Here is a 24,047-nt window from a genome sequence, read left to right as displayed (position 1 = left end):
CTGGAGGAGGAAGTGCTGGAGGAGGAAGTGCTGGAGGAGAGGAAGTGATGGAGAAGAGGAAGTGATGGAGGAGGAAGTGATGGAGGAGGCAGTGATGGAGGAGAGGCAGTGATGGAGAAGAGGCAGTGATGGAGAAGAGGAAGTGATGGAGGAGGAAGTGATGGAGGAGGCAGTGCTGGAGGAGAGGCAGTGATGGAGGAGGCAGTGCTGGAGGAGAGGCAGTGATGGAGAAGAGGAAGTGATGGAGGAGGCAGTGATGGAGGAGGCAGTGCTGGAGGAGAGGCAGTGATGGAGAAGAGGAAGTGATGGAGGAGGAAGTGATGGAGGAGGCAGTGCTGGAGGAGAGGCAGTGATGGAGAAGAGGAAGTGATGGAGGAGGAAGTGATGGAGGAGGAAGTGATGGAGGAGGAAGTGATGGAGGAGGCAGTGCTGGAGGAGAGGCAGTGATGGAGGAGGCAGTGCTGGAGGAGAGGCAGTGATGGAGAAGAGGAAGTGATGGAGGAGGCAGTGATGGAGGAGGCAGTGCTGGAGGAGAGGCAGTGATGGAGGAGGAGGTGCTGGAGGAGAGGAAGTGATGGAGGAGGAAGTGCTGGAGGAGAGGCAGTGATGGAGGAGGCAGGGCTGGAGGAGAGGCAGTGATGGAGGAGGAAGTGCTGGAGAAGAGGAAGTGATGGAGGAGGAAGTGCTGGAGGAGAGGAAGTGATGGAGGAGAGGCAGTGATGGAGGAGGAAGTGCTGGAGGAGAGGAGGTACTGGAGGAGAGGCAGTGATGGAGGAGGCAGGGCTGGAGGAGAGGCAGTGATGGAGGAGGAAGTGCTGGAGGAGGGGAGCTGGGAAGGAGCAGAGCTGGGGGCAGCAGGGACTGAGGCAGACACCCTGCGCTTCCCCAGCCTCCTGGGGGGCCTGCACTGAGTTTGCTGGGCAGCAGGCAGCCCTGGTTGGAGGCTGAGGGGCCTGTGAAGGGCTTTCCCAGGGCGGGTGGTGGTTCCCTGTCACCTCCTGCCTGTGCCAGAACTCAAAGTCCTTCGCTTCATCCAGCAGCCTCTGTTCCTTTCTTTCATTTATAAGAGCAGGTGGCCTGCCCGCCAGTCATCACTGGAAACTCCTGCAGTGCTGTGGTCTGAGAGGTGAGCAGGAGCCCCAGGGAGGGCACCCCCGGGAGAAGACAGCCCTGCGGGCCGAGCACGTCCTGTGCGCATTCCCACCGGGGACAAGGATGGTCCCAGACGGAGGGCTCCCCTGTCCCCGCTCCGCCAGCGCCTGCTGATGTGGACAGAGGCCACCGTGAGGCAGGTCTCCACCTGTCAGCTGCAGGCTCCCAGCGCCCTGCCGGCCGACTGCTGCCCCAAATGCCCCACCTGAGCCCCCTCTAGGTCTGAACTTGCTATTTTCTCTAACTTCATTATTATTATTATTATTATTGATTTTAGAAAGAGAGAGGGAGAGAGAGATAGAAACATGGATGAGAGAGAACATTGATTGGCCGTCTCCTGCATGCCCCCCACTGGGGATCAGGCCCACAACCTGGGCATGTGTCCTGACCGGGAATCGAACCGGAGACCTCTTGGTGCAGGGTCAATGCTCACCCACAGAGCCACACCAGCCGGACTGTCTAACTTTTTGTGTACTCATTACGTACCCCCTGCTGCGGGCCAGGCCAGTTCTCAGCATCGGCAGGAGTGGTGGTCAGGACCCCGGCACAAGGCAGCATCTCAGACAGGACCCAAAAGGGAACTAATGTTCCATGCAAACCCACTGGGATGGCTACTATCGAAAGCAGAAATTAGTCAGTGCTGTTAAGGACGAGGAGGTTCTGAACCTCGTGCGCTGCTGCTGGGAATGCAGAATGGCAGCTGCTATGGAACCAGTCTGACGGCTTCTTCAAAAATTAAAAGTGGAATTACAACCCCCTCTGGGTGCGAGCCCTGAGGGACTGCAAACAGGATCTGGAACAGATATCTGGACACAATGTCGAGGGCAGCACCATCCCCAGTAGCCCCGAGTGGAAGCACCCTCGTGCCCACGGACAGACGATGGGCACATGGAAGGCGGTACTTACAGACGGTGACTACTCAGCCTGAAGAAGGAAGGGAGCTCTGACACAGGCTGCAGCCTGGATGAACCGAAGACATCATGCTGAGTGAACAAGCCAGTCATAGAAGCACAATTCTCAACGATGTCACCCCTGTGAGGCCCTAGGAGAGTCAAAGTCGTGGAGACTGGCTGTGGTTGCCGGGCTGGGGGAAGACAATAGGAGTCATTGTGCGAGGCGGGAGTTCGGTTTTGCAAGATAAAACAGTTCGAGAGACGGATGGTGGTGATATTTGCACAATATGAATGTTCTTAACACTACTGAACTGCACACTTAAAAATGTTTAAGATGGCACATTTTAGGTGGTGTATATTTTACCACAATTTTAAAATAAAGAGCCCTCGCCAGTGTGGCTCACTTGCCTGGAGTGTCATCTCATATATCAGGTGTTGGGTTTAGTCAGGGCATGCGTGGGAGACAACCGATCAATGTTTCTCTCTCTCCCCCTTCCTCTCTCTAAAATTAGAAGAAGAAGAAGGAGGAGGGGAAGAAGAAGAAGAAGAAGAGGAGGAGGAAGAAGAGGAAGAAGAGGAGGAGGAGGAGGAGGAAGAAGAGGAAGAGGAGGAGGAGGAGGAAGAAAAGGAGGAGGAGGAGGAGGAGGAGGAGGAGGAGGCAGAAGAACAAGAAGAAAAAGAAAGTGTAATGCAGGGGCAGAATTCGGGAGATCCCAGGATGTGAAGTCACTCAAAAAGAGTGAAGTCAGCCTCCTGCAGCCCCGGGGGGAGGGTAAACAGGCCCCCTTCACTCCAGGCTCCTACTGGCACCTCCCACTGGTCACACCCAAGGTCAAGGCAGGGAATGAGGGAGCCCAGGAGATGTAGGCTCTGGAGGACTGTGTCCTCTTGGGGTGGCTTTGGGACAAGGCCACTGAGTGAGCAGACAGTTTAATGTCTCTTAAACTCCCGGTTCTTACATCTAATGATGACATAGGCAACAAAGAAGTAAATTTAATTTTAGACTATGCTCCGTACCATGAAGGAAATAAACCAGCCCCTGGGAGAGAGGGAGAGGGAGGGGGCCCCCGGAATGTCAGAGAAGACCTCTCTGCAGAAGGGACGTCTGAGCTTCAGGCACTGAGTCAGGTTCTCCGGAGGAACAGAGCCAAAGGGACACGTACCCACACTGCCGTGCGCACTTAGCGATGGGAACGTTCTGAGAAACATCACAGGGCACATCTACCCAAACCTAGATGGTGCCCACCTGGGCTACAAGCCTGCCCTGTCAAAACTGCACGGACCCAATCAAACGCGAGGGAGACGGTGCCCCCAGGAGACCCAGTAAACCCGAAAGGCACACGCTGCCGGCGTAACAGGCACGCTTTTCACACCAAGGTTTTTTACAGGTAGAGAGGGTACACTCCAGATACTGATAGAAGGTATAACCTAGTACACACGTAAACCGGCGACAGCCATTCATGGTCACCATCAAGAGCATGACCGTACGGACTGCAGGCCGCACAGAAGGTCACCACGAACACGTGAGGAAAGGGTTTCGATACAACATTAGGCGGGTACGATGCCCCCAAGGGATAGGAATTCTTCAGCTCCGTTATAATCTTGTGGAACTGCCATCAAATATACAGGCAGTCGCTGGCCAAAATGTCGTGAGATGTCTAGTAAGAAAGTGGCCCAGGCAACCGTGGGGGCTGGGAAACACCACATCTGCAGGCCAGAGGCTGGACCCCGAGGGGTGGATGGTGCAGCTGCAGCCAGGGACTGGAGTAGAATTCTCCCTCCTCGGGGTGCTCCCTCTTTTGCATGAGACTCACCCACATGATGAGGGCAATCTGCATTACTCAAAGTCTATATTTAAATGTTAATTACATCTAAAGAAATTACCTTCAAAGCAACATGTAGACTGGCATTTGGCTGGGCACCAGGGCCCACCCAGGTTGACACGAAAGTGACTACTGTGGGCCATTACCGCCTGGCAGCGTGTGGCTCTTGCAGGGAGCCACTCAGTCAGGTCCCCTTTTCATACCTTGGTGTTCTTCCTTCTGCAGAGAAAAATAATCCCTCTGCAGCTGCATCTGATCCACGGGGACTGTAGTTTTGTGGGAAGAAGGCTACATCCAGCCCTTCCAGAAGCATCGCGCAGAGGAGCCGCCGCGGGCCCGGGACAGCTTCTCAGCAGCAGCGATGCAGGGGAACAAGAAGTGCGCGGACGGCTTCAGCGACACCTCGAGCATCGGCAGCGTGCTGGACGACGCGGACAGGGAGGTGAGCAGCCTCACCGACCGGGCCTTTCGGAGTCTGTGCATCTCAGAAGACACGTCCTTCAGTGACTCGGACCTGACCCTGTCGCCAGAGCTCACCCGCCAGGTGCTGGGGACTTGCCACCAGGGAAGCGTGAGCCACACCCGCAGGAAGAGCGGCATCTGGAGTCAGTTGCCGTCCCAGGGCGCGGAGCACGCGGGCTGGGCGGCCACCTTCCAGCAGCTGCCCAAGTACGTCCAAGGAGAGGAGGAGTGCTCCACAGGCAGCCCCCCGCTGACACCCGCCCTGCGCAGGCTGGAGGTGCCCCTGCCTGGCCTGCGGAGCAGCAGCAAGCCTACTCCCAAAGTGTCCTCGCTGATCAAGTCTTTCGACAGGCCTCCCACCAGCAAGCCTCCAGCTGTCAAGAGCCCCCCCAAATTCGCTCCTCTCCCAGACAGTGGTGTCAACTTCTGCTTTGATTCTGCCTTTCTGACCGTCAGAAGGGTGCCCGCCGAAGGCTCCGGCCGGCCGCAGGGCCACCAGCCCGGCAGGCAGCACGCAGAGCGGGAGGCCCCCGGGAGCCCTGAGGTGGCCTGTCAGGGCCCCGGCAGCTCGTCGGAGCCCCGGCTCTGCTCTCCACCCCACAGAGCCGCCGCGGGCGAGCCCGGGAGGAGCCAGGAGTGGGCCCGCAAAGGCACCTTCCTCCACAGCGAGAACAGCGCCTTTGAGTCGTGGAGCTCCCGCCAGCCAAGACTGCGGGACAGGAAGGGCCCCGCCGAGGCTGCCCCTGAAGGCAGACCCCCCACCCGTGGCAGCGCCCCCCAGCCGAGAGAGCCCCGGGCCCCCGAGCGCCGACTCTCTCCCTGCCCGCTCCGGGCCGGCTGTGGCCAAGAGGACAGGCTGGCAGCGGGCACTGTCTCCGTGCCGGGGCCCTGGAGAGCTGCGGACCCAGGCGTTCGGGTGTCCCCCGGGGAGGACAACGCTTCGGGCGCGCAGCCCGACCTTCAGAGGAAGTCGGCCCAGGCCCCGTGGAGGAAACCGAAGGCTGGCAGAGGAGGCAAGGCAAGTGCGCAGGGCCCTGCGGAGGGGAAGCGGCCCAGCCGGCCAGGCCCGGCCCTGTGTGCGGAGCGCGATCCCCAGGGGCCGTGCCCGGAAAACGAGGCCCCTGACCATGCAGCGGAGCCCGGAGACTGTTACACCCCTCCTTTCAACATCAGTGAGCTGCTGACCCCCATCATCCCCACCAAGCAGGTCCTGGAGCCGTCCAGCAGCCCGCCCGCGCAGACAGCCCCGCCCCCCGCAGGACAGCTGAACGGGTTCCAGGAGCAGGAGCCCGGCGAGAGTGCCCCCCGGGACGGCGACAGGGCCGCGCCCGGCCTGCTGTTCCACCTCAAGGACGTGCGGAGGCGGGTCAGGAGCACCTACAGCCCCTCGGTTCTCCTGAAGGGCGATGAGAAAGGCAGAGGCAAGCAAGACCCCGTGAGCAACGGCGTCCTTCCCGACGGGCTTGAGGAAAGCCCCCCACAGGTGCCTCCCGAGGAGAGAGCCGCTGACACTCCTCTGTCCTACGTCAGTACCCAGGGGGACCCAAAAGCGGATCCCGGCGCGCCCTCTGCGGACAACTGTCTGACCCTTGGCTCGCCCCCCGCCCTCACCAAAGCCTCCTTCTGTGTCAACGGGGAGGCTGTCGGCAACAGCCCGGAGCAGGACGCCACCAAGGACGGCTCCCAGCTCGAAGCCGCCAGGCACAGCTGGTCTCCAGACCCCAGGGAGCGCCTGGGCCTCCCGCTCCGCAGCGCAGGGCCTGCGGTGGGGAGGGCCCTGCGGCCACACACCCCCTGCCTGGAGAACGGCTTCTCCAGGTCCCTCTCTCAAGAGACAGAACCCGAGACAGAGGCAGGACTTCAGAATCCGAACTTCACCCAGAAGGTCTCGCCAGGGCCCCTTTCCCCCGAGGAGGAGGACGTGTTTTACAGTGATACCCAGTCGGACTTTGCGCCCGGCCTCCAGGGCAAGGCCAAGTTCAGCACCAGCTCCTCCGACCAGTCCTTTGCCTCGTTCGAGGACCAGCAGAAGCCTTGGCTGGCCGCCGAGAGCCCGCAGGACGCCAGGAGTGCCCTGGGTGCAGGCGACGGTGGGAAGGACGAGGCGGGGGCCGGGGCAGGGGCCGAGGAGCCGCAGCACTGTGCCTTCGGTGACGGGCCCACGCGCGTGGGGGGGCAGAGCGAGAGGCGACCTTGGCAAGCAGAAGGAGAGCGTGTAGGTGGAGGGAGACCCCGGAAGGCGTCGAGGGAGGAAGCTGACTTCAGAGTCCCTTGGAGCGGGGAGAGTAGGGGTGTAGCCCTGTCACATGCCAAAGACCCCTCACCCTCTCCCGCTGCGAACAGGCACAGGCTGTTTGCAATCAAGGACAACACCCTCAGGGCCACCCCCGTGATAAGACCCATCATGCTGCCCCTCCTGAGGGCCTTGTCCTCAGAGGACCCGCTGGGCGGTGGCCAAAGAGAGGAGGCATTGCCAAGGCCAGGCAAGAGCCAGGAAATGCCCAGCACCCCGATAACCACTGGCATGAGGGGCCCACCCTTGAAGCATGTGGGCCACAGGGGCGTGGAGGACCGTGGGGGCGTGGCCAGTGTGTCCAGGATGGAGACAATGGGGACTGTGTCATCTCCTCCTCTGGCAGGAGAGGGCGAGGGGGCGGAGCCACCCCCGGATGCCCTGTGGAAGGCCTCGGTGAGTGACAGTGACCCAGGGAAGCTGGAGGCTCTGCGGTGCATCCCCACAATCACTCTGCCCGAAGGTGGCTCACAAGACCAGCCCCCCCCACAGCAGCTCGGACCGTCTTGGGAAGAGCAGACACAAGATTGCAAAAGTCACTTTTTGTGTACACCCAGAGCAGGGCCCCCAGGGAGATGGGCGGCCGGCGAGCTGGCCACGTCCCCCCACAGCAGCTCTCTGGAGGGGAGCAGTGGGCACTCCCCTGCCGCCAGCAGTGTCTGGGACGACACTTCTCAGGGGCCCAGTGAGCTGGGCCTGATGCCAGGGGAGCCCCGTGCCAGCACCTGGGCCAACCCCAGCCCTGCCAGGGCCGCCCGGAGGGAGGACCTGACGCACGCCTTCGTGTGGGAAGCCAGCTCTGACCCCCAGCTGGAGCCGTCAGCGGAACACCTCAGGGCGCTGTCTCCAGGAGGCTCCGTGCTGGAGGTGGCCGCCAGCCCGGCTGTCTTCCCTGAAAGGGCAGAGCCTTCTTCTCACCTCGAAAGGGCCGCCGCCAAGCCGCCCGCAGTCCCGCCCAAGACAGAAAAGGCCCTGCGGCGGGCAAAGAAGCTGGCAAGTAAGCGCAGAAAGACGGACCAGGCCCAGGAAGCCCCCGGCAAAGCCCAGGAGCAGCCCCCGGGGGAAGACGCGGAGCACGGGCCCTTGTCCCCCGGGGAGAGGCCGCTGCCCAGGTTCCCGGCTGTCCGTGCCCTGCCTCCTCCTGTGCACCGCCACTCCGTGTCCACCTTCCCCGAGCCGCTCAGGAGGCGGCCTGGGAGGCCCCAGTCCCTCATGCCCCTGCTCCCCTACCCTGCCACCCAGAAGGTCCTCCAAGACCCCCAATCTGGGGAGTATTTTGTCTTCGACCTGCCGCTTCAGGTGAAAATCAAGACCTTCTATGACCCAGAGACAGGCAAATATGTCAAGGTCCCCATCCCATCTTCAGAGGAGGGTTCCCCTGAAGCACGCCCGCTGGACATGCTCGCGGTCCCCTACGTGCTGTACCCGGGCCTCCGGCCCCTGCCCGCGGCCGTGATGCCCCCGCGCTGCTCCTCACAGCTCTCCTCCCCCACCTTCCTGAGGCAGGGCCCTGGGCCCCAGAGCGCCCCCCACGCTGACCCGCAGCCCGCCCCCGGGCCTCAGGGCGACCCCACCCAGCACGCGGCTGGCCGGGGCTCCAGGGAGTCTCCCCGGATCCCAGGGGAGGGGGCGGTAGACACAGCAAGCCTGGGCATCATCTGCACCAACGACCTAGAGGACTTTGCCACAGAAGGCATTTCTTGAGAATTACAGCAAACTAACAACCCCCAATAAACCCAGAAGAGCTTCCTTCCCCTCACCCAGACCACACACACACACACACACACACACACACACACACACACACTCACCGCTTACTTAGCCATGTGAGATCCTTAGTCTCAAAGAACCCGGGGATTCTGAAAACACAGCCTCCCGGGCATCCCTGGGGCTCCCCTCCCTGGGAGGGGCTGCTTGCATGACCTGGTCCCTTCTGAACCCCTTTCCGAACCACAGGCCTGCTCCGTGTCTCTTCTCTTCCCCTTTCTTCCTCCGGCCTCTCCTCTGGCCTCCAGGGGATCCCCCCACCCCCCCACCCCGCAGAACTGTTCTGTTCAGCCCCCGGCACACTCCCTCTGAAGGGCGCTCAGCCCCAGAACATGCCAAACCCGCCGGGCTCGCAGACCCCAGCACACCCCTCCAGCAGACATGCGCCCGACTCGGCAGCCCGTGCAGCTCAGCTCGGGGAACCGGCAGAGGACCGGCGGCAACTTACAGAAATATGTATCGAGTAGAAGGGTTTTCTTTACTGCAGAGACTGTCCTGAGAGCTGTTTCCCACAAAGAAAAGGCTACCTTTGAGCAAGTGAAACAAGTCTGCAGATGTGGTTCTGTCACTGAGCCCCTGTCCCTCTGTGGGCAGTGTGGTCTCCGCTGGTGAGCACGGAAGGGCCACGTGCCCTCCAGGCCCTGCGTCTTGGGCTGCAGGCCACACCGGTCTTCCCGTGGGCACAGAGCAGCCTCGGCATCGCCTGCAGTCCAAGGGTCCCTCCTTCCACACCTGCCCACGCCTTCTTGGGCCAGACCCACTGTTGCTGGGAGGCAAAGGTGGGAGGGACCCAGACCCCCACTGCAGATGACAAATACCTGAGTCAGGCCCTGATTGTCCTGATTTAGCGACCTGTAGCTGTGCTCTGTGCCCACAGGAAATTGTATTTGGGGACTTGGAGTAAAGTATCTGAATCCACTCAAGAGGGCTGAGGGCAGTGACCACCTCGGCACCTCTGAGAGCAATGCGGGTCTATGAGGAGATGCCCGCTGGGGCACCCTCTGGGCGGGGAGCCAGCCCATCCTCACAGGCTGCCACGGGGCTTCCGCTGAAGCCCGTGCCTTTGTGTGACGTGGGAGAGACGGGGACAGAGGCGTCCCTCCTCGTCCAGAAGGGCAGCTGTGGCGGGGACCACACGAGATGCCTTGTCCTTGGGGTTTGTTTTGCTTCTGGGAGGGGTTGCAGGAGGCGGTTTCCAGGCTGGGATGGTGGGGAGGCGGCCAGCTCAGCCGGCCCCAGGCTCGCACACTCGGGGACCTGAGCACACTCCGAGTGTCTTGGAGTCAGGATTTCATCCCTGTTTCTTTTTCCAACAAGTGTGGCCACACCTGCATTTCACTGTGAAGGTGCCACACAGACCCCCCAGCCCAAGGCCATGAGCTCTGTCTACACCTGGCGAGTCAGCCCGGTGATGAGCCAGGGGGCAGGCAGGCCACTGGGGGAGTTCCCCCATCACAGGTCAGAGTGCAAATGCAGAGCACAGAGTGTTGGTCTCAGCTCCGCCGCCTACTCACCAAGTGTCCGCACCACTGTCTCCATCCTCCGGTAGAAAAGTAGCCTCTCAGTCTAAAACTCTCCCCGGAAGAGAATCGCCTAGCCAAAGGAGTACCCCTCAGCTGAAAACAACCATAGGCACACTAACCATGTCCCCACAAGGGGAAATATGCTTTACTTAAGGGGAGTTCGTGTTTGGGGAGTAGTCATCTGTCTCAAGAGCACCGTGAGCGAGGCTTGACGTCGGAGGTCAAGGTCAGCTTCCCAGTGCTCTTCGCCCCTGTGGGTGCACAAAAGGAACAGGGCACCCAGTGGAACACAGCATCTTTCACATCAGAGAGCAGGGACACCTGGGGGCGCAGCAGGAGGGCCTCTGTCACTGATGCGAGTGCTATGTCCCTGTGTTCCTCAGCTTTGCCTCCAGGGAACACAAGTCAGCACAGACCAACACATTTGCAAATAGTGCTCTCCTCTTTCTGTGTGTGGGGGGTCATTTATGCCTCCTTTCCTCCCTCTTCCCTCCCTATTACAGACATTTTCAGAGTCCCTGCTCTGTGCCAGGCACATCACTGGGCACAGCAGATACACCATGATAATAAGATCTGGTCCCTGCCCTCAGGGAATTAACATCTAACAGAGAAGAAAGACCATTGTAGCCCCATGGGGTAAGTCATTTAATAGGGTGGTCTGAGGAGCCCCTAACTCAGCCTGGAAGGACAGAGGGCTTTATACAGGAGATGGCACCAAAGCTGAGTCAGGAAACATAAAGTAGTGCATCAACTAATGAAGAAACCAGAATTTCCCAGCTTTAGTCTATGTATCGAACAACAATGACATTTGTTAAATTCTAATGGAGTGCCTTACCATATCAAAGTGCATTGGTTTGGCTAATCATTCTTTAGCATTTCTAATCAGCACAAAAATGGAACCAGTGTAGCCTCCCAGGATAGACCTTTGTTGATGTGTCCTTTAGCTTCTAAATTAATATTTCACTCCTCTGAGTTGCCCAGAAAAATCACTATTTCTACCGTTGTGTTTAATAGGATAGCAGTTAGAATTGTGAGAACACTGTTTGTGGGAATTATAGGCCAAGGCTATGCTTGTATCTTCTGGTTAGTGTATTGACCCTTTACTATGTTATGACTCCTTAAATATGTCCTGGAGAGGGGATATAACACACCTCCAGGGAATGATCAAAGGTACTGGGGCCATTCAGCAGGAAGTGACCAAGAGCTCACCCCTGAGCAGAGAGCTTTGAGCCTGGCCGCTGTCCTCACGACAACCCTATGGAGGTGCTCTTACCAACCCCATGCTATCCTGAGGTCACACAGTCACCAAGCGAGGAGGGGCCAAGGCAGGGTCTCAGGCCTCCTCACTTTGGACACTTAACCCTCGACACGGCTCCTGTAGGTGTGGTCCTCGAAGCTGTGGCCTTCACGTCATCAGGGAGCTTGTCAGAAACCCAGAATCTCAGTCTGCATTTTCCCAGGATTCCCCAGTGGTTCGCTCGGACATTTAACTTAGAGAAGTGCTAGCAGCCTCTGTTTGGCCTGGACAGGAAAGCGTTTGGGAGCGAGGCAGGCATGTCTTCGTGTGTCTCCCGCGGTACCAGGGGCAAGGGGAGAGAGCCTCACACGTCTGGAGGCAGAGTCACGCTCGCGTGAGAAAGGCACTTCCAACGCCCACAGCTGCCTCCATCCGCGCGAGAGCCGCCCGGGAAACCGGCTCCCGTCGCTGGAGGGGCGGTAGAAGCTGATCACCCCCTTCCAAGGCAGGGATGGTTCCACGTCAGAGGGCCTGCCTGCCTCTTCTGAGACCCTAGGCCTCAGGGGGACTCTGGTATGTCAACGGCAGGAGTCCAAAGTCTAGCAGGGGGGCCACGGAGGGAAGCACAGGAGTAAAGCATTTGCCTGTAAAAGAGGGGCTGTAGGCAAACCCCGAATTCTCTGCGTATGGAAAGCATTTGGCCCGGTCACACCATGACATGGGCGCCATCGTGCTGTGTGGACCTTCCACGCCGTTCACGTATGAAGCCCACGGTGAGGAGGGCGAGCCCCGGGCCACGTGAGCAGAGCCTCTCACTGGCCACGCCCGTGTCTGCGGTATCAGCCCAGCAGGGCCGTGTAAGCAGGCGGCGCCTCCCTTGCAGGGGGCAGGGGCGGGCCCGGGACTGGAGCTGACTGCAGTGAGGATCCTCCCTCACTGCCGGCCTGGGCTCCACAATCACCTGGGCACCTGTTAACAGACAGTTCAGGCCCCACTTCACCTCCCCGGACTCCCCAAGTGTGGGAAAGAGGGACTGTAGATAGAAAAGCCCCCCAGAGACTCTCATCACCCACATTTGTGAACACCACCCGGTGCAGAATGCCGGCACCTGGGCCCAGCACACACAACCAGGCACTGCCCACCCCCAGGGTTCTGCCCAGTGGAGGGGACCTTCCGTGGAGGAAGGGCACGTCTGGGTTTGCCTGTGGGCACGGAGACCACGGAGGCGCCACCTTCTCTGGGGGAGAGTGGTGCGTGAGCAAAAGCACCGCCAACTGGGCTTTAGGACTGTCTGGCCAGGTTCAGCCCTGCCCAGAGCCAGCCCCAGCCCCGCCCAGAGCCAGGCCCAGCCCCGCCCAGAGCCAGCCCCAGCCCCGCCCAGAGCCAGCCCCAGCCCCGCCCAGAGCCAGCCCCAGCCCTGCCCTGAAGCTCTAAGAGGAGGTGGTGGACAGGTGGGAGGAGGGCCATCGTGAGGAGTGAGCTCCCTTCCACCAGGGGAAGCCAGTGCTCCGACTACCAAGCCGATATTGGAGGATGAAGGAGCTACGTGGACCATCACCCCACGCTGAGCCACCTTTCTATGTTTGTGGTCTGTCCACAGGTAGTTTAGTTTGTCTTTGTCTTGTTGCTGCTCCTGCGCTGTTCTCAAGCCTCAGCTGGTTCTGGGTCCTCTGCACTGTCACCACTTCCACTCCTTCCATGCCACCGGTGCCCCTCCAGGTCCCAGCCTGACTCCGTCTCTCACGTCCGTCCTTCCCAAGTTCACAGGCAGGCCTCTTGCTGTCTTTTCTGCCAGCTCATTCCGCTCACAATGTCTCTAGGGCGACGTTGTTGCATCTTCTATGTCAGTCTATAGTTTCCTCTGAATTTTGAAAATTTTAGGCTGATGTGTTCTTTCTTCAGTTTGACAAACACCACATTACATGGCCACTCTCACTCATATCCCTGTACTTTCTCCAGCCCGTTCTTCCCTACTGATCAAAACTGAAAGTGTCGCCCTGGCTGGTCCGGCTCCGTGGTTAGCGCTCCGGCCTGTGGACCAAAACGTCATGGGTTCCATTCCGGCATGGACCTCAGTTTGGGTTCATCCCCCGCCCTGGTTGGGGTCACATAGGAGGCGACCAGTCAATGTGTCTCTCTCACATCAATGTTTCTCTCTCCCTCTCTCTCTCTTTCCCTCCCACCATCCCTTCCACTCTATCTAACAATAAATGGAAAAAATACCCCGGGTGAGGATTTAAAAAAACAAAAACAAACTGAAAGTGTCAGCAAATCAAGAATTAATCAAATGGCCCTGGCCAGTGTGGCTCAGTGGACTGAGTGTCGTCCCATGCACAGAAAGGTCGCTGGTTCAATTCCTAGTCAGGGCACATGCCTGAGTTGGGGGCAAGATCCCCAGTAGGGGGCATGCAGGAAGCAGCTAATCAATGTTTCATTCTCACATCAACATTTCTCTCTTGCTCTGTCTCCCTTCCTCTCTCTCTAAAGATATATTTTTTTTAATCCTAAAAAAGGAAAGAGAGGGAGAGATTTAACCAAATTCAAATGGTCCACTAGCAGACTCCCAGCCAATGTCACCATAAGTGGAGTCCCTGTCCTGCCCTTCCTTGCACTGGTGCTGTCATGTACCCGTGTTCAGAGTATGTCTGAGGGCCCTCGGTCTGACCAGGTGACCCACTGAACAGGGCAGTGCAATTTCCCTGGGCCTCCACACACGTCCTGCCCACGCGTGTTCATGACATCTCGCCGCCAAGTCTGCTGACTTCCCAGCAGGTGGATACCCTCTGATGGAAACCTTTCAACCAATGCTCATCATCACTAGTCATTAGAGAAACAAATCAGAACCACAGTGAGGTGCCGCCTCCAGCCACTGGATGGCTACTGTTGAAAACCAGAAACCAAGTGTTGACGAGGATGTGGAGAAACGCACCCTTGTGCATTGTTGGTGGGGACGGAAATGGTGCAGCTGCTATAGCAAAAGTCTGGTGGTTACTCAGAAAGTTAACGCAGAATCACATGTGATCCAGAAGTCCCCTCCTAGGTAGATACACAGAAGAATTAGAAGCAGGAACTCGAGCAGATATCTGTATACCCACATTCACAGTGGCGTAGCTCACAACAGCTGAACGGTGGAGGCCACCCGATGCTAGCCAACAGCAGAGCGAGCAAACAAAATGTGGTCTGTGCTTACAATGGACTTTCTTCAGCCTTATGAAGAAGGCAGTCCTGACCCAGGCTACCCCATGGATGAACTTGAGGGCATTGTGACAAGGGTCATAAGCCAGTCACAGAAGGAGATACCTGAGTAGTCAAATTCGTAGAGAAGGAAAATAGAACCGTGGTTGACAGGCTGATTTTTAATGGGTACAAAGTTCCAACTGGAAAAGATCAAAAAAGCCTAGAGATGGATGGTGGTGAATGTACTCGATGTACACTTAAAATTGGTCGAAGTGGTGAACTTTATGATATGTATATTTTTGCCACAATTTTAAAAACGAAATCCTAAAAAGAGCGTTTGAGCAGCACAACATCCTGTCCCCCGAGGCCAGCACCCAGCAGGCATGGGTATCCCCGGTGGCTGGTGCACCTGCCCGGCCGACCCAGGCCCAGGGGCCAGCACGGTCAGGCCCCACGGGCTCAGTCTCTCGATGGCAGGGCAGCTCCCCCGACTCCACAGAGGAACCTCCAGGGCTGTGCCCCCAGCCAAGGCCTCCCCTTCCTGGCTCCACACTGAGCAGTCGCTCCCTAGTGAGCCAAGCCACAGGCCTTGGACCGTCACCATTGCTCCCAATTCAATTAGACACCAATCCCTCAGGTCCACCCCCAGGAATCTATCAGTGCGTCATTCATCTGCACTCCACCCTCACCCCTCGCCCCAACTGTGCCCCTTCTCTGCCTCCACTCCTAATGTGACCCCCTTCCCAACCACAGCTCCCCACAGGGAACCCCAGGCCCAGAAAACACCCCACCCTGACCCAGAAGGGTGCAGGGCTTCCTGCTCACTCCGCAGAGTCAGGCTCGGGGCGGGGGTGGGGGCCTGCAGCACGGCCCACGCGGGGCCTCCGTCCTCAGCGCCTCGGTCTGCAGCGCCTCCTCACCTTCCTGTTCCCACAGTTCCCTTGGCCTCCAGCTATCCTGAGCTTCCTTGACCTGACCTAAAGGGCCATTTCAGTCCTTTGCACAGGAGGTGGGGCTCTGTGTCCCCTCGCCCACTGGCCTGTGCCCAACAGAATGGACCCAGCGTGCAATCCTGAGGCCGGGCCAGAAACGCCACGCACTTCCGCCAGCCTCCTGAGACACACTCTGCTCGGGTCCCAGCCGCCACGGAGCAGCCCACGGAACCTGGGCCCTCTGCGGTGAGGAAGCCGCCACCGGCCCAGGTGGAGATGGCTGGGGAGGCCCTGAGACCCAGGGAGAGGGAGAGACCACCCCTCCTGTCTCACTCTTCCCAATGGCTGCCTGAGCCAGGACCACCTCGCCAGTCGTCCCCAGAGTCCTGCCCACAAAGCTGAGGTAATAAAGTGACTGTTTGAAGCCACTGAGCCCTCTTTCTTCCATCCCCCGTTCCCTCCCACGCTCCCCCTCTCCCTGGGCTCACCCTCTCTTGTCCAACTGCTATGTACCCTGAGGTCACCCGCCTTAGACACCACATCCTGACCGTGCACCTCACTTTCCAAGGCCACCAGCACCTGTGCGCCCCGTCACAACACGGGTGGAATCGCCTGTGCAGCTGTTTCCAGTCGGGGGTCAGTCTGGGAGGAAGGACTCCTGCCTGTCCTCATCACTGCTGCATCCCCAGTGGCCAGCACAGAGCCACGTCCAAGACCGGCCACAGGCAAACACCACTGGATTCAGAGGAGGTCTCACTTTACACTGAATTGTGGAAGCCAGTGAAAAGAATCTCACGGGAGAGCAAGCATCTTGACCTTATTCCTGACTTTCCACCTGGCTGTCGATGCCGTGTAGATGAGTAAACCCAGGCCAAGCCAAAGCAAGCACTGATCTGCAGCCCCGCAGACGGGGTCCCAGGGACGCATTGCCCGAGAACAGGTGTCCAGTGCTCTGACCATAATTCAGCACTCACATTTAACTAATACTCCTTGATGAGAAACTCCGTCCTGCCAGCAAGAGGGGGCCCAAAGGCTTGTCCAGCACTCACAACAGCATCCAAAGCCCAAACTGGAACCACATGATTATTTGGTTTTGTGATGATGAAACGATGAGGACATTAGACAAACTGTATTAAGCGAAAGTGTTGAGTGGACCTACACTGGTGTCTTGCTGCTGGGGAGCTTGGCCTCAGAGCACAGCTGACAGCCCTTCCTTGTGTGTGGCTGCCCAGGGCCAGGCCGGTTACGGAAGACAGGGCTTTAACTCGGAGTCCCGGGAGGAGATGGAGAGCGCCCCCTCCAGGACCAGGAGGTAGCCTTGGTTAAATGAAGCTGGCTGTCTCCTTCTCATTTCCCCGTAATCCAATGAAACCGTCTAATTTTAGTTCATAGATGAAGAGACAAATATTATTGCAGAAAAATGGCTCTAAAACATGCCCAGCTTCGCTGTCCGGTGTCCGCACACCCGGGGCTAACTCTGTAAGCCGGGCCTGACTAGTGTGGAGCTGCGCTTTAGGAAGTCCCGGAGGAGGTGCTGCTGCTGAGTTCGCGTCTCAGTTAAGTTCGCTGTGAGTTTCACACTGAGTGACTCCGAAGGGCCTTGGAGAGTGAAGTCAGCCCCTGAGGGATTCTTCACGTCCTCCAGAGCTCCAGCGGCTGCCTTGGAACACGTTCCTGAGGCTCCGAAAACATAAACCTAGTTGGCCCCAGCCAACCACTTTTGCCAAAGTAACCCTGACCACACGGTGTGCCCAGAGCGTGGGACCCGTGCTGACCCCGCCGGCCCCCGGCCCCGGGAGAGCCTGTCCTCCGTGCTGCGTGGCCGTGGGAGGGAACACGGAGCAGAATGTGCCAGGGACTGGGCGGAGGGGCTGAAGAAGCCACGCGCTCCCCTCCGAAAGGTGCTCGCGGCATGTTCGGACCCACTCGGACCCGCCAGGCTGTGGGAAAACACGGTCAGAGAACGGTTCCTCCGTGTGGACAGCCCCACGGCGGCCCTGACAGCCGTCAGAGCAACAGCGCAGCTCCTCCCGGCCACGCCAGCCAGCCACAGGTGTGCTCCTCCGCGGTGACTTTGGTGGCCCGTCGATTCGGCCGCTTTTATTTAAATCAGCAGTCTAGGATTTTTAATAGGACCTTGGTCTCAACAGGAAGCAGCTTAAAAATAATTTGGTCATCTTTCATGGACAAGCTTTTACAAACACTGAAGTTAACCACTAGAACGACTGAACTTCACACCGCGAAGACAGCCTCTTCTGCTTCCCTTAGTCCCGGGGTTCCTCTGCCTTCAACAGCAGGTGATGGACTCTGACAGCAGGCGGCATAGGACTGGGACCCTCGGGAGAAGGACACTGACCAGGTAAGTCCTGTGATTTACCAGCTGTTGCCCGGAGGCAGTTGCAGGCTCCGGTACAGGAAGGGAGAAGCCAGCAGAGCCCCGTGGGCTGGCTTTGTGGATTCAGAGAGAGAGTCTGCAGAGGCCAAGAGAACCAGAATTTAAAGGCAGAGTCATGGAGAGGAGGGTACTGTACAGAGAAAGCTCTGGAAATCTGCAGAGCAGGTCCCCTCGAGGCTTTTGCTGAGTAGTGATACACACGTTTAGAAGAAGCGACCAACGCCAGGAAAAGAAGCACCAGAAATGCCTAGATGGGCAACTCCGAGAGCTTCCATGAGCTGAGAATAATGCATGTGCCACTAATCAGAACGAAAATGCCTCCTACGACACAGGGCGTTAGGTAGAACCTTCAGGGGGCATCCCACTAACAATGGGTCTAAATCAATCCTAAAATAGAGGCTCACTAGACTGCCCTTAGAGAGCTTGAAAGCGAGCCTCTCAGCTGCAGGTCCAGTGTGGTAGCCGCCACCCGAACGTGGCTGTTTAAACCTGTGCACTATGCCCTGGCCGGTTTGCTCAGCGGTTAGAGCGTCCGCCTGTGGTCCGGAGAGACCCGGGTTCGGTTCCCGCTAAGGGCATGTACCTCGGTTGCAGTTTGTCCCCGGCCCTGGTTGGTCGTGCGGGTGGCAGCCACTCGATGTGTCCCTTTCACATCGATGTTTCCCTCTCTCTCTCTTTCTCTCTCTCCCTCCCACTCTGTACAAAAAATGGAAAAGTCCTCGGATGAGGATTAAAAAAAAAAAACAAACAAAAAAAAAACCTGTGCACTATGCCCTGGCCGGTTTGCTGGCCGGTTTGCTCAGCGGTTAGAGCACCAACCCGTGGACCAAAGAGTCACAGGTTCTATTCTGGTCAAAGGCACGGACCTCAGTTGCTTGCTCTCTCTCTCTCTCTCTCTCTCTCTCTCCCCCCCCACTCCCACTCTCTCTGAAGATGAATGGAAAAATATCCTCAAATGAGGATTAAAACAAAACGATGCACGAGACACTCCAGAGTGTCTTGTGAGTACAGGCGACCATTTTGTACAGCACAGATTACAGAACATCTCATCATCAAAGTAATTTCCAAAGGATCCAACTGATTCCAAGTAACTTAGCTGATCACCAAAGCTCATCTCCATTTCAAGAATACAACAAGCCCTGGCCGGTTTGGCTCAGCGGTTGGAGCGTCGGCCTGCCGTCCTGAGAGACCCGGGTTCGGTTCCCGCTAAGGGCGCGTACCTCGGTTGCAGTTTGTCCCCGGCCCTGGTCGGTCGTGCGGGTGGCAGCCACTCGATGTGTTCCTTTCACATCGATGTTTCTCTCTCTCGCTCTGTTCCTCTCCCCCCCCCCCCCCCCACTCTACCTGAACAAAAAATGGAAAAATGTCCTCGGGTGAGGATAAAAAAATAAAAAAAGAATACAACAAAATTCAGCAAACAATGATATAAAGCTCACAATGTTCAGTATGTAAACAAAGACTACCAGACATGTGAAAAAGTAGAAAAATAGGATTCATAACTGGGGGACATTCAGTAGAAACAGATCCTAAAATGAAATAAATAATGGATAAGTAGACAGGGATATGAAAACAGGTATTCTAAATATACTTCACATATTCCAGAATGTAGAGGAGAACATGAGCATAATGAGGAGAAAAGTTTAAGGTATAAAAAAAATAACCCAATGGAACTTCTAAAGATGAAAAATACAAAAAAATTCAGTTAAAAATATACTGAATGAGATTACATAATTTGATTTTAATAGTGAACTAAAAATATAGCAATAGAAACTATACTAAATAAGACACATAGAAACTACTTTTTAAAAATTAACAGAGCATCAGCAACTGTTGGAACAATATCAAGATGTTTAATATATACTTAATTGGAATATTTAAAAAGCAAAGGGAAATGGTATTGGAAAAATTATTACTTTTTTCCAAATTTGATAATAAGAATAAACCCAAAGATCCAAGAAATTCCACAAACTCCACGTAGAATAAATATTTTTTAATAAACAAGCCAATAAGTGTTTTAAAAAAAGTTTTTTTAACAAATAAAATGACACATTACGTTCAAAAGAGCAAAGACGCCGTTTGTCGGCCTTTTTTGAATTTTATTTTACAGTTTACATTCAATATCATTTTGTATTTGTTTCAGATGTAAGACAGTCATCAGACATTTGTATAACTTACGAAATGATCACCCTGATAAGTGTAGTACCCATCTGACCCCATACATGGTCATTACAATATTGTGGACTATATTCCTTATGTTGTACTTTATATCCCGGTGACCTTTTTTTTTTTTCTTTACTGATTTTAGAGAGAGAGGAAGGGAGAGGGAAAGAAAGATAGAAACGTCAATGAGAGAGAACATTGACTGGCCGCCTCCTGCACGCCCCCACTGGGGATCAGGCCCACACCCTGGGCATGTGCCCTGACCGGGAATTGAACCGGCGGCCTCTTGGTACATGGGTTGATGCTCAACCACTGAGCCACACCAGCGGGGCCTGGTGACTGTTTTGGATCTACTAATTTGTATTTCTCAATCTCTTCGCCTTTTTTTGCCTAGCCTCCCAACCCACCTCCCTTCTGGCAACCAGCAGTCTGTTTTCTGTACCTATGAGTCTGTTTGTGCTTGTTTTGTTCTTTAGATTCGACTTATAAGTGAAATCATGTGGAGTTTGTCTTTCTCTGTCTGACTTATTTCACTTAGCATCATACCTTCTATGTCCAGCCATGCTGTTGCAAATGGTAAATTTCATTCTTTTTTATGATGGAGTAATATTCCACTGTATACATGTATCACCATTTTTTAATCCACTCTTCTATTGATGGGCACTTGGGTTGCTTCCATATCTTGGTTATTGTAAATAACCCGCAATAAACGTAGGGGTACATATATTCTTTTGAATTAGTGTTTTAGGATTCTTCAGATATATAACTAGAAGTGGACTGCTAGGTCATAAGGCAGCTCCATTTCTAATTTTTTGAGGAAACTCCATACTGTTTCCACAGCGGCTGCACCAGTCTGCATTCCCACCAACGGTGCATGAGGGCTCCCTTTTCTCCACACCCTCGCCAGCCCTTGTTGTTTGTTGATTTATTGATGGCAACCATTCTGACAGGAGTGAGGTGATATCTCATTGTGATTTTAATTTGCATCTCTGTGATGATAAGTGACATTGAGCATCTTTTCATATGTTTGTTGCCATCTGTGTGTCCTCTTTGGAGAAGTGTCAATTCAGGTCCTCTGTCCACTTTTTAATTGGATTGTTTGTTTTTAGGTGTTGAATTGTCTGAGTTCTTAATAAATTTTAGATATTAACCCCTTATCTGATGTATCATTGGAGAATATTTTTTCTCATTCAGTGGATTGTCTCTGTTTTGTTGATGGTTTTCTTTGCTGGAAAGGAACTTTTTAGTTTGATGTAGTCCCATTTGTTTATTTTTTTCTTCTTGCCCAAGGAGATATGTCAGAAAAAAATATTGCTAAGAGAAATGTCTGAGATTTTGCTGCCTATATTTTCTTCTAGGATCTTAATGGTTTTGAGTCTTACATTTAAGTTTTTAATCCATTTTGAGTTTATTCCTGTATATAATATAAGAAGGTGATCTAGTTTTTTGTTTGTTTGTTTTTTTTGCATGTATCTGTCCAATTTTCCCAACGCCACTTATAAAATGAACTGTCTTTACCCCCTTGTATGTTGTTGCCTCCTTTGTCATATATTAATTGACCATATAGGTGTAGGTTTATTTCCGGGCTGTCTATTCAGTTCCATTGATCTCTGTCTGTTTTATTGCCAGTATCATCTGTTTTGATTACGATCACCTTGTAGTATAGTTTGATATCAGGTAGCCTGATACATACAACTTCGTTGTTCTGTCTCAAGATTGCTGTTGCTTTTCCAGGTCTTTTGTGGTTTCACATAAATATTTGGATAATATGTTCTAGTTCTGTGAAAAATGCCATTGGTATTTTTATAGGAATTGGGTTAAATCTATACATTACTTTGGGTAGTATGAACATTTTAACAATGTTAATTCTACCTGTCGATTAGCACAGTATATGCTTCTATTTATTTTCAGTACAAGTCTTTTACTTCCTTAAATATTTTATTTTTTGATGCAATTATAAATGAGATTATCTTCTTAGTTTTTCTTTCTGATAGTTCATTTTTGGTGTATAAAAAAATACAACTGATTTTCGAATATTTATTTTGTATCCTGCTACTTTATTGAATTCATTTATCAGTTCTAATACTCTTTAGGTGGAATATTTATGAATCTCTCTATATAATATCATGTCATCTGCAAATAATGACATTTTCCTTCTTTCTCCCCAGTCTAGATGCCTTTTATTTCTCCTTGTCTGATTGCTGTGGCTAGGACTTTCAGCACTATGTTAAATAAGAGTGGTGGAAGTGGGTATTCCTGACCCAGGCCAGTGTGGTTCAGTTGCTTGGAGCATCGTCCTGTACACCAGAAGGCTGCAAGTTTTATTCCCAGTCAGGGCACATACCTAGGTTGTGGGCTTAATGCCCAGTTGGGGCACATATGGGAAGGCAACAGATCAATGTTTCTCTCTCACATCAATGTTTCTCTCTCTCTCTCCCTTCCCCTCTCTCTAAAATCAATAAAGAAATTGTTCTCCAGTGAGGATTAAAAGAAAGAAAGAAAGAACATAAACATTCTTGTCTTGTTCCTGACCTTAAAAGGGTGCTGTCTTTGGTCAAATGTTTTTTCCGCATCTATCAATATGATTATAAAATTTTTATTCTTTATTTTGTTTATGTAGTGTAGCACATTAGTTAATTTATGGATATTGAACTAAACTCGCATTCCAGGAATAAACCCCACTTGATCATGGTGTATGATCCCTTTAATGTATTGCTGGATTTGGTTTGCTAATATTTTGATGATGATTTTTGTGTCTTTGTTCATTAGAATTATTGGCCTATACTTTTCTGTCTTTGTAGTGTCTTTATCTGGTTTTTGAATCAGGATAATGCTGGCCTCGTAAATAACGTGAGAGTCTTCCATCCTTTGAAATACTTTGAAAAAATTTAAGAAGAATAAATGTTAGTTCTTTGAATGTTTGGAAAATTTACCTGTGAAGCCTAGGTTGTGAGTCAAGGATTTTTACTTGTTGGGAGGGTTTTTTTTAATCACCACTTAAATTTTGTTGGTTATAATTGGTCTGTTCAGATTTTCTGTTTCTTCTTAATTCAATCTTGGAAGATTGTATATTTCTATAAATTTATTCATTTCTTCCAGATTGTCCAACTTGTTGGCATACAATTGTTCATAGTATTTTCTTGTAAACCTTTGTATTTCTGTGGTGTCAGTTGCCACTTCTCCTCTTTCATTTCTGATTTTATTTACAGGGGCAAGCAAAAGTAGGTTTACAGTGTGTGTTCATGAAACAGTAAAGTTTATTCTTGTATTATGTATTGATTCATTATTGTATTATTTTCCATACAAACAATTGTGAACCTACTTTTGTCCACCTTTAATTTGGTCCTTTTTCTCTTTCTCTTAATGAGTCTGGTTAAAAGTGTATTCGTCTTATCTTTTTTTAAAAAATCAGCACTTGGTTTCATTGATCTTTTGTATTATTTTTTCAGATCTTACTTCATTTATTTCCAATCTGATCTTTATTATTTCTTTTTTTTCTACTCACTTTGGGCTTTGTTTGTTGTTCTTTTTTTAGTTCCTTTAGTTGTAAGATTAGATACATTGTTTATTTGAGATTTTTTTTGTTTTTGAGGTAGGCCTACAATGTTATAAATTTCCCTCTTAGAACTGCTTTCACTGTAGTCCACAAATTTGGGGTCATTGTGTTTTCATTTTCATTTGTCTCAAGGTATCATTTAATTTCTTCTTTGATCTCATTGTTAACCCACTCATTGTTTAATAACATGTTATTTAGCCTCTATGTGTTTGTGCATGTTTCAGCTTTTTTCCTGTAATTGATTTTTATTTTTATATCATTGTGGTTGCAGAAGATGCTTACTATGATTTCAATCTTTCTAAATCTATTGAGACTTATTTTGTGGCTAAACATGTGATCTACCTGGAAAATGTTCCATGTGCACTTGTAAAAAATGTATATTCTGCTGCTTTGGGGTGAGATGCTCTAAAAATATCAATTAAATTCACCTGGTCTACTGTGTCACCTAGAGATGCAATTTTCTTGTTGAATTTCTTTTTGAAAGATCTATCTATTTATGTCAGTGGGGTGTTAAAGTCCCCTACTATGACTGTACTACTGTTGATTTCCCTATGTTTATCAATATTTGTTTTTGTTTTTCTTTTTCTTTTTCTTCTTTTTTTAAATAATTAAACAGAACCCTAAGGGAGAAAGCCAGTGTTTTGTTTTGTTTTTTATTTTTTTTCTTTATCGATTTT

General features: G+C 53.0%; 1 protein-coding gene across 1 annotated transcript; it reads left to right on the top strand.

Moving 5' to 3' along the window:
* Positions 1 to 4,099: 4,099 nt before the first annotated feature.
* CUNH10orf71 (chromosome unknown C10orf71 homolog) lies at positions 4,100 to 8,366 on the top strand. The gene has a single exon (XM_036265424.1). The coding sequence runs from the start codon at positions 4,230 to 4,232 to the stop codon at positions 8,325 to 8,327; it is 4,098 nt and encodes a 1,365-aa protein (XP_036121317.1). The 5' UTR covers positions 4,100 to 4,229; the 3' UTR covers positions 8,328 to 8,366.
* Positions 8,367 to 24,047: the final 15,681 nt, after the last annotated feature.

Source organism: Molossus molossus, unplaced genomic scaffold, assembly GCF_014108415.1.
Source record: "Molossus molossus isolate mMolMol1 unplaced genomic scaffold, mMolMol1.p scaffold_m16_p_17, whole genome shotgun sequence".
Lineage (NCBI taxonomy): Eukaryota > Metazoa > Chordata > Mammalia > Chiroptera > Molossidae > Molossus > Molossus molossus.
This window is presented reverse-complemented; position numbering and strand designations above follow the sequence as displayed.

Coding starts and splice junctions, on each gene's coding strand:
- CUNH10orf71 (XM_036265424.1), top strand. CDS start 4,230: ATGCAGGGGAACAAGAAGTGCGCGGACGGCTTCAGCGACACCTCGAGC.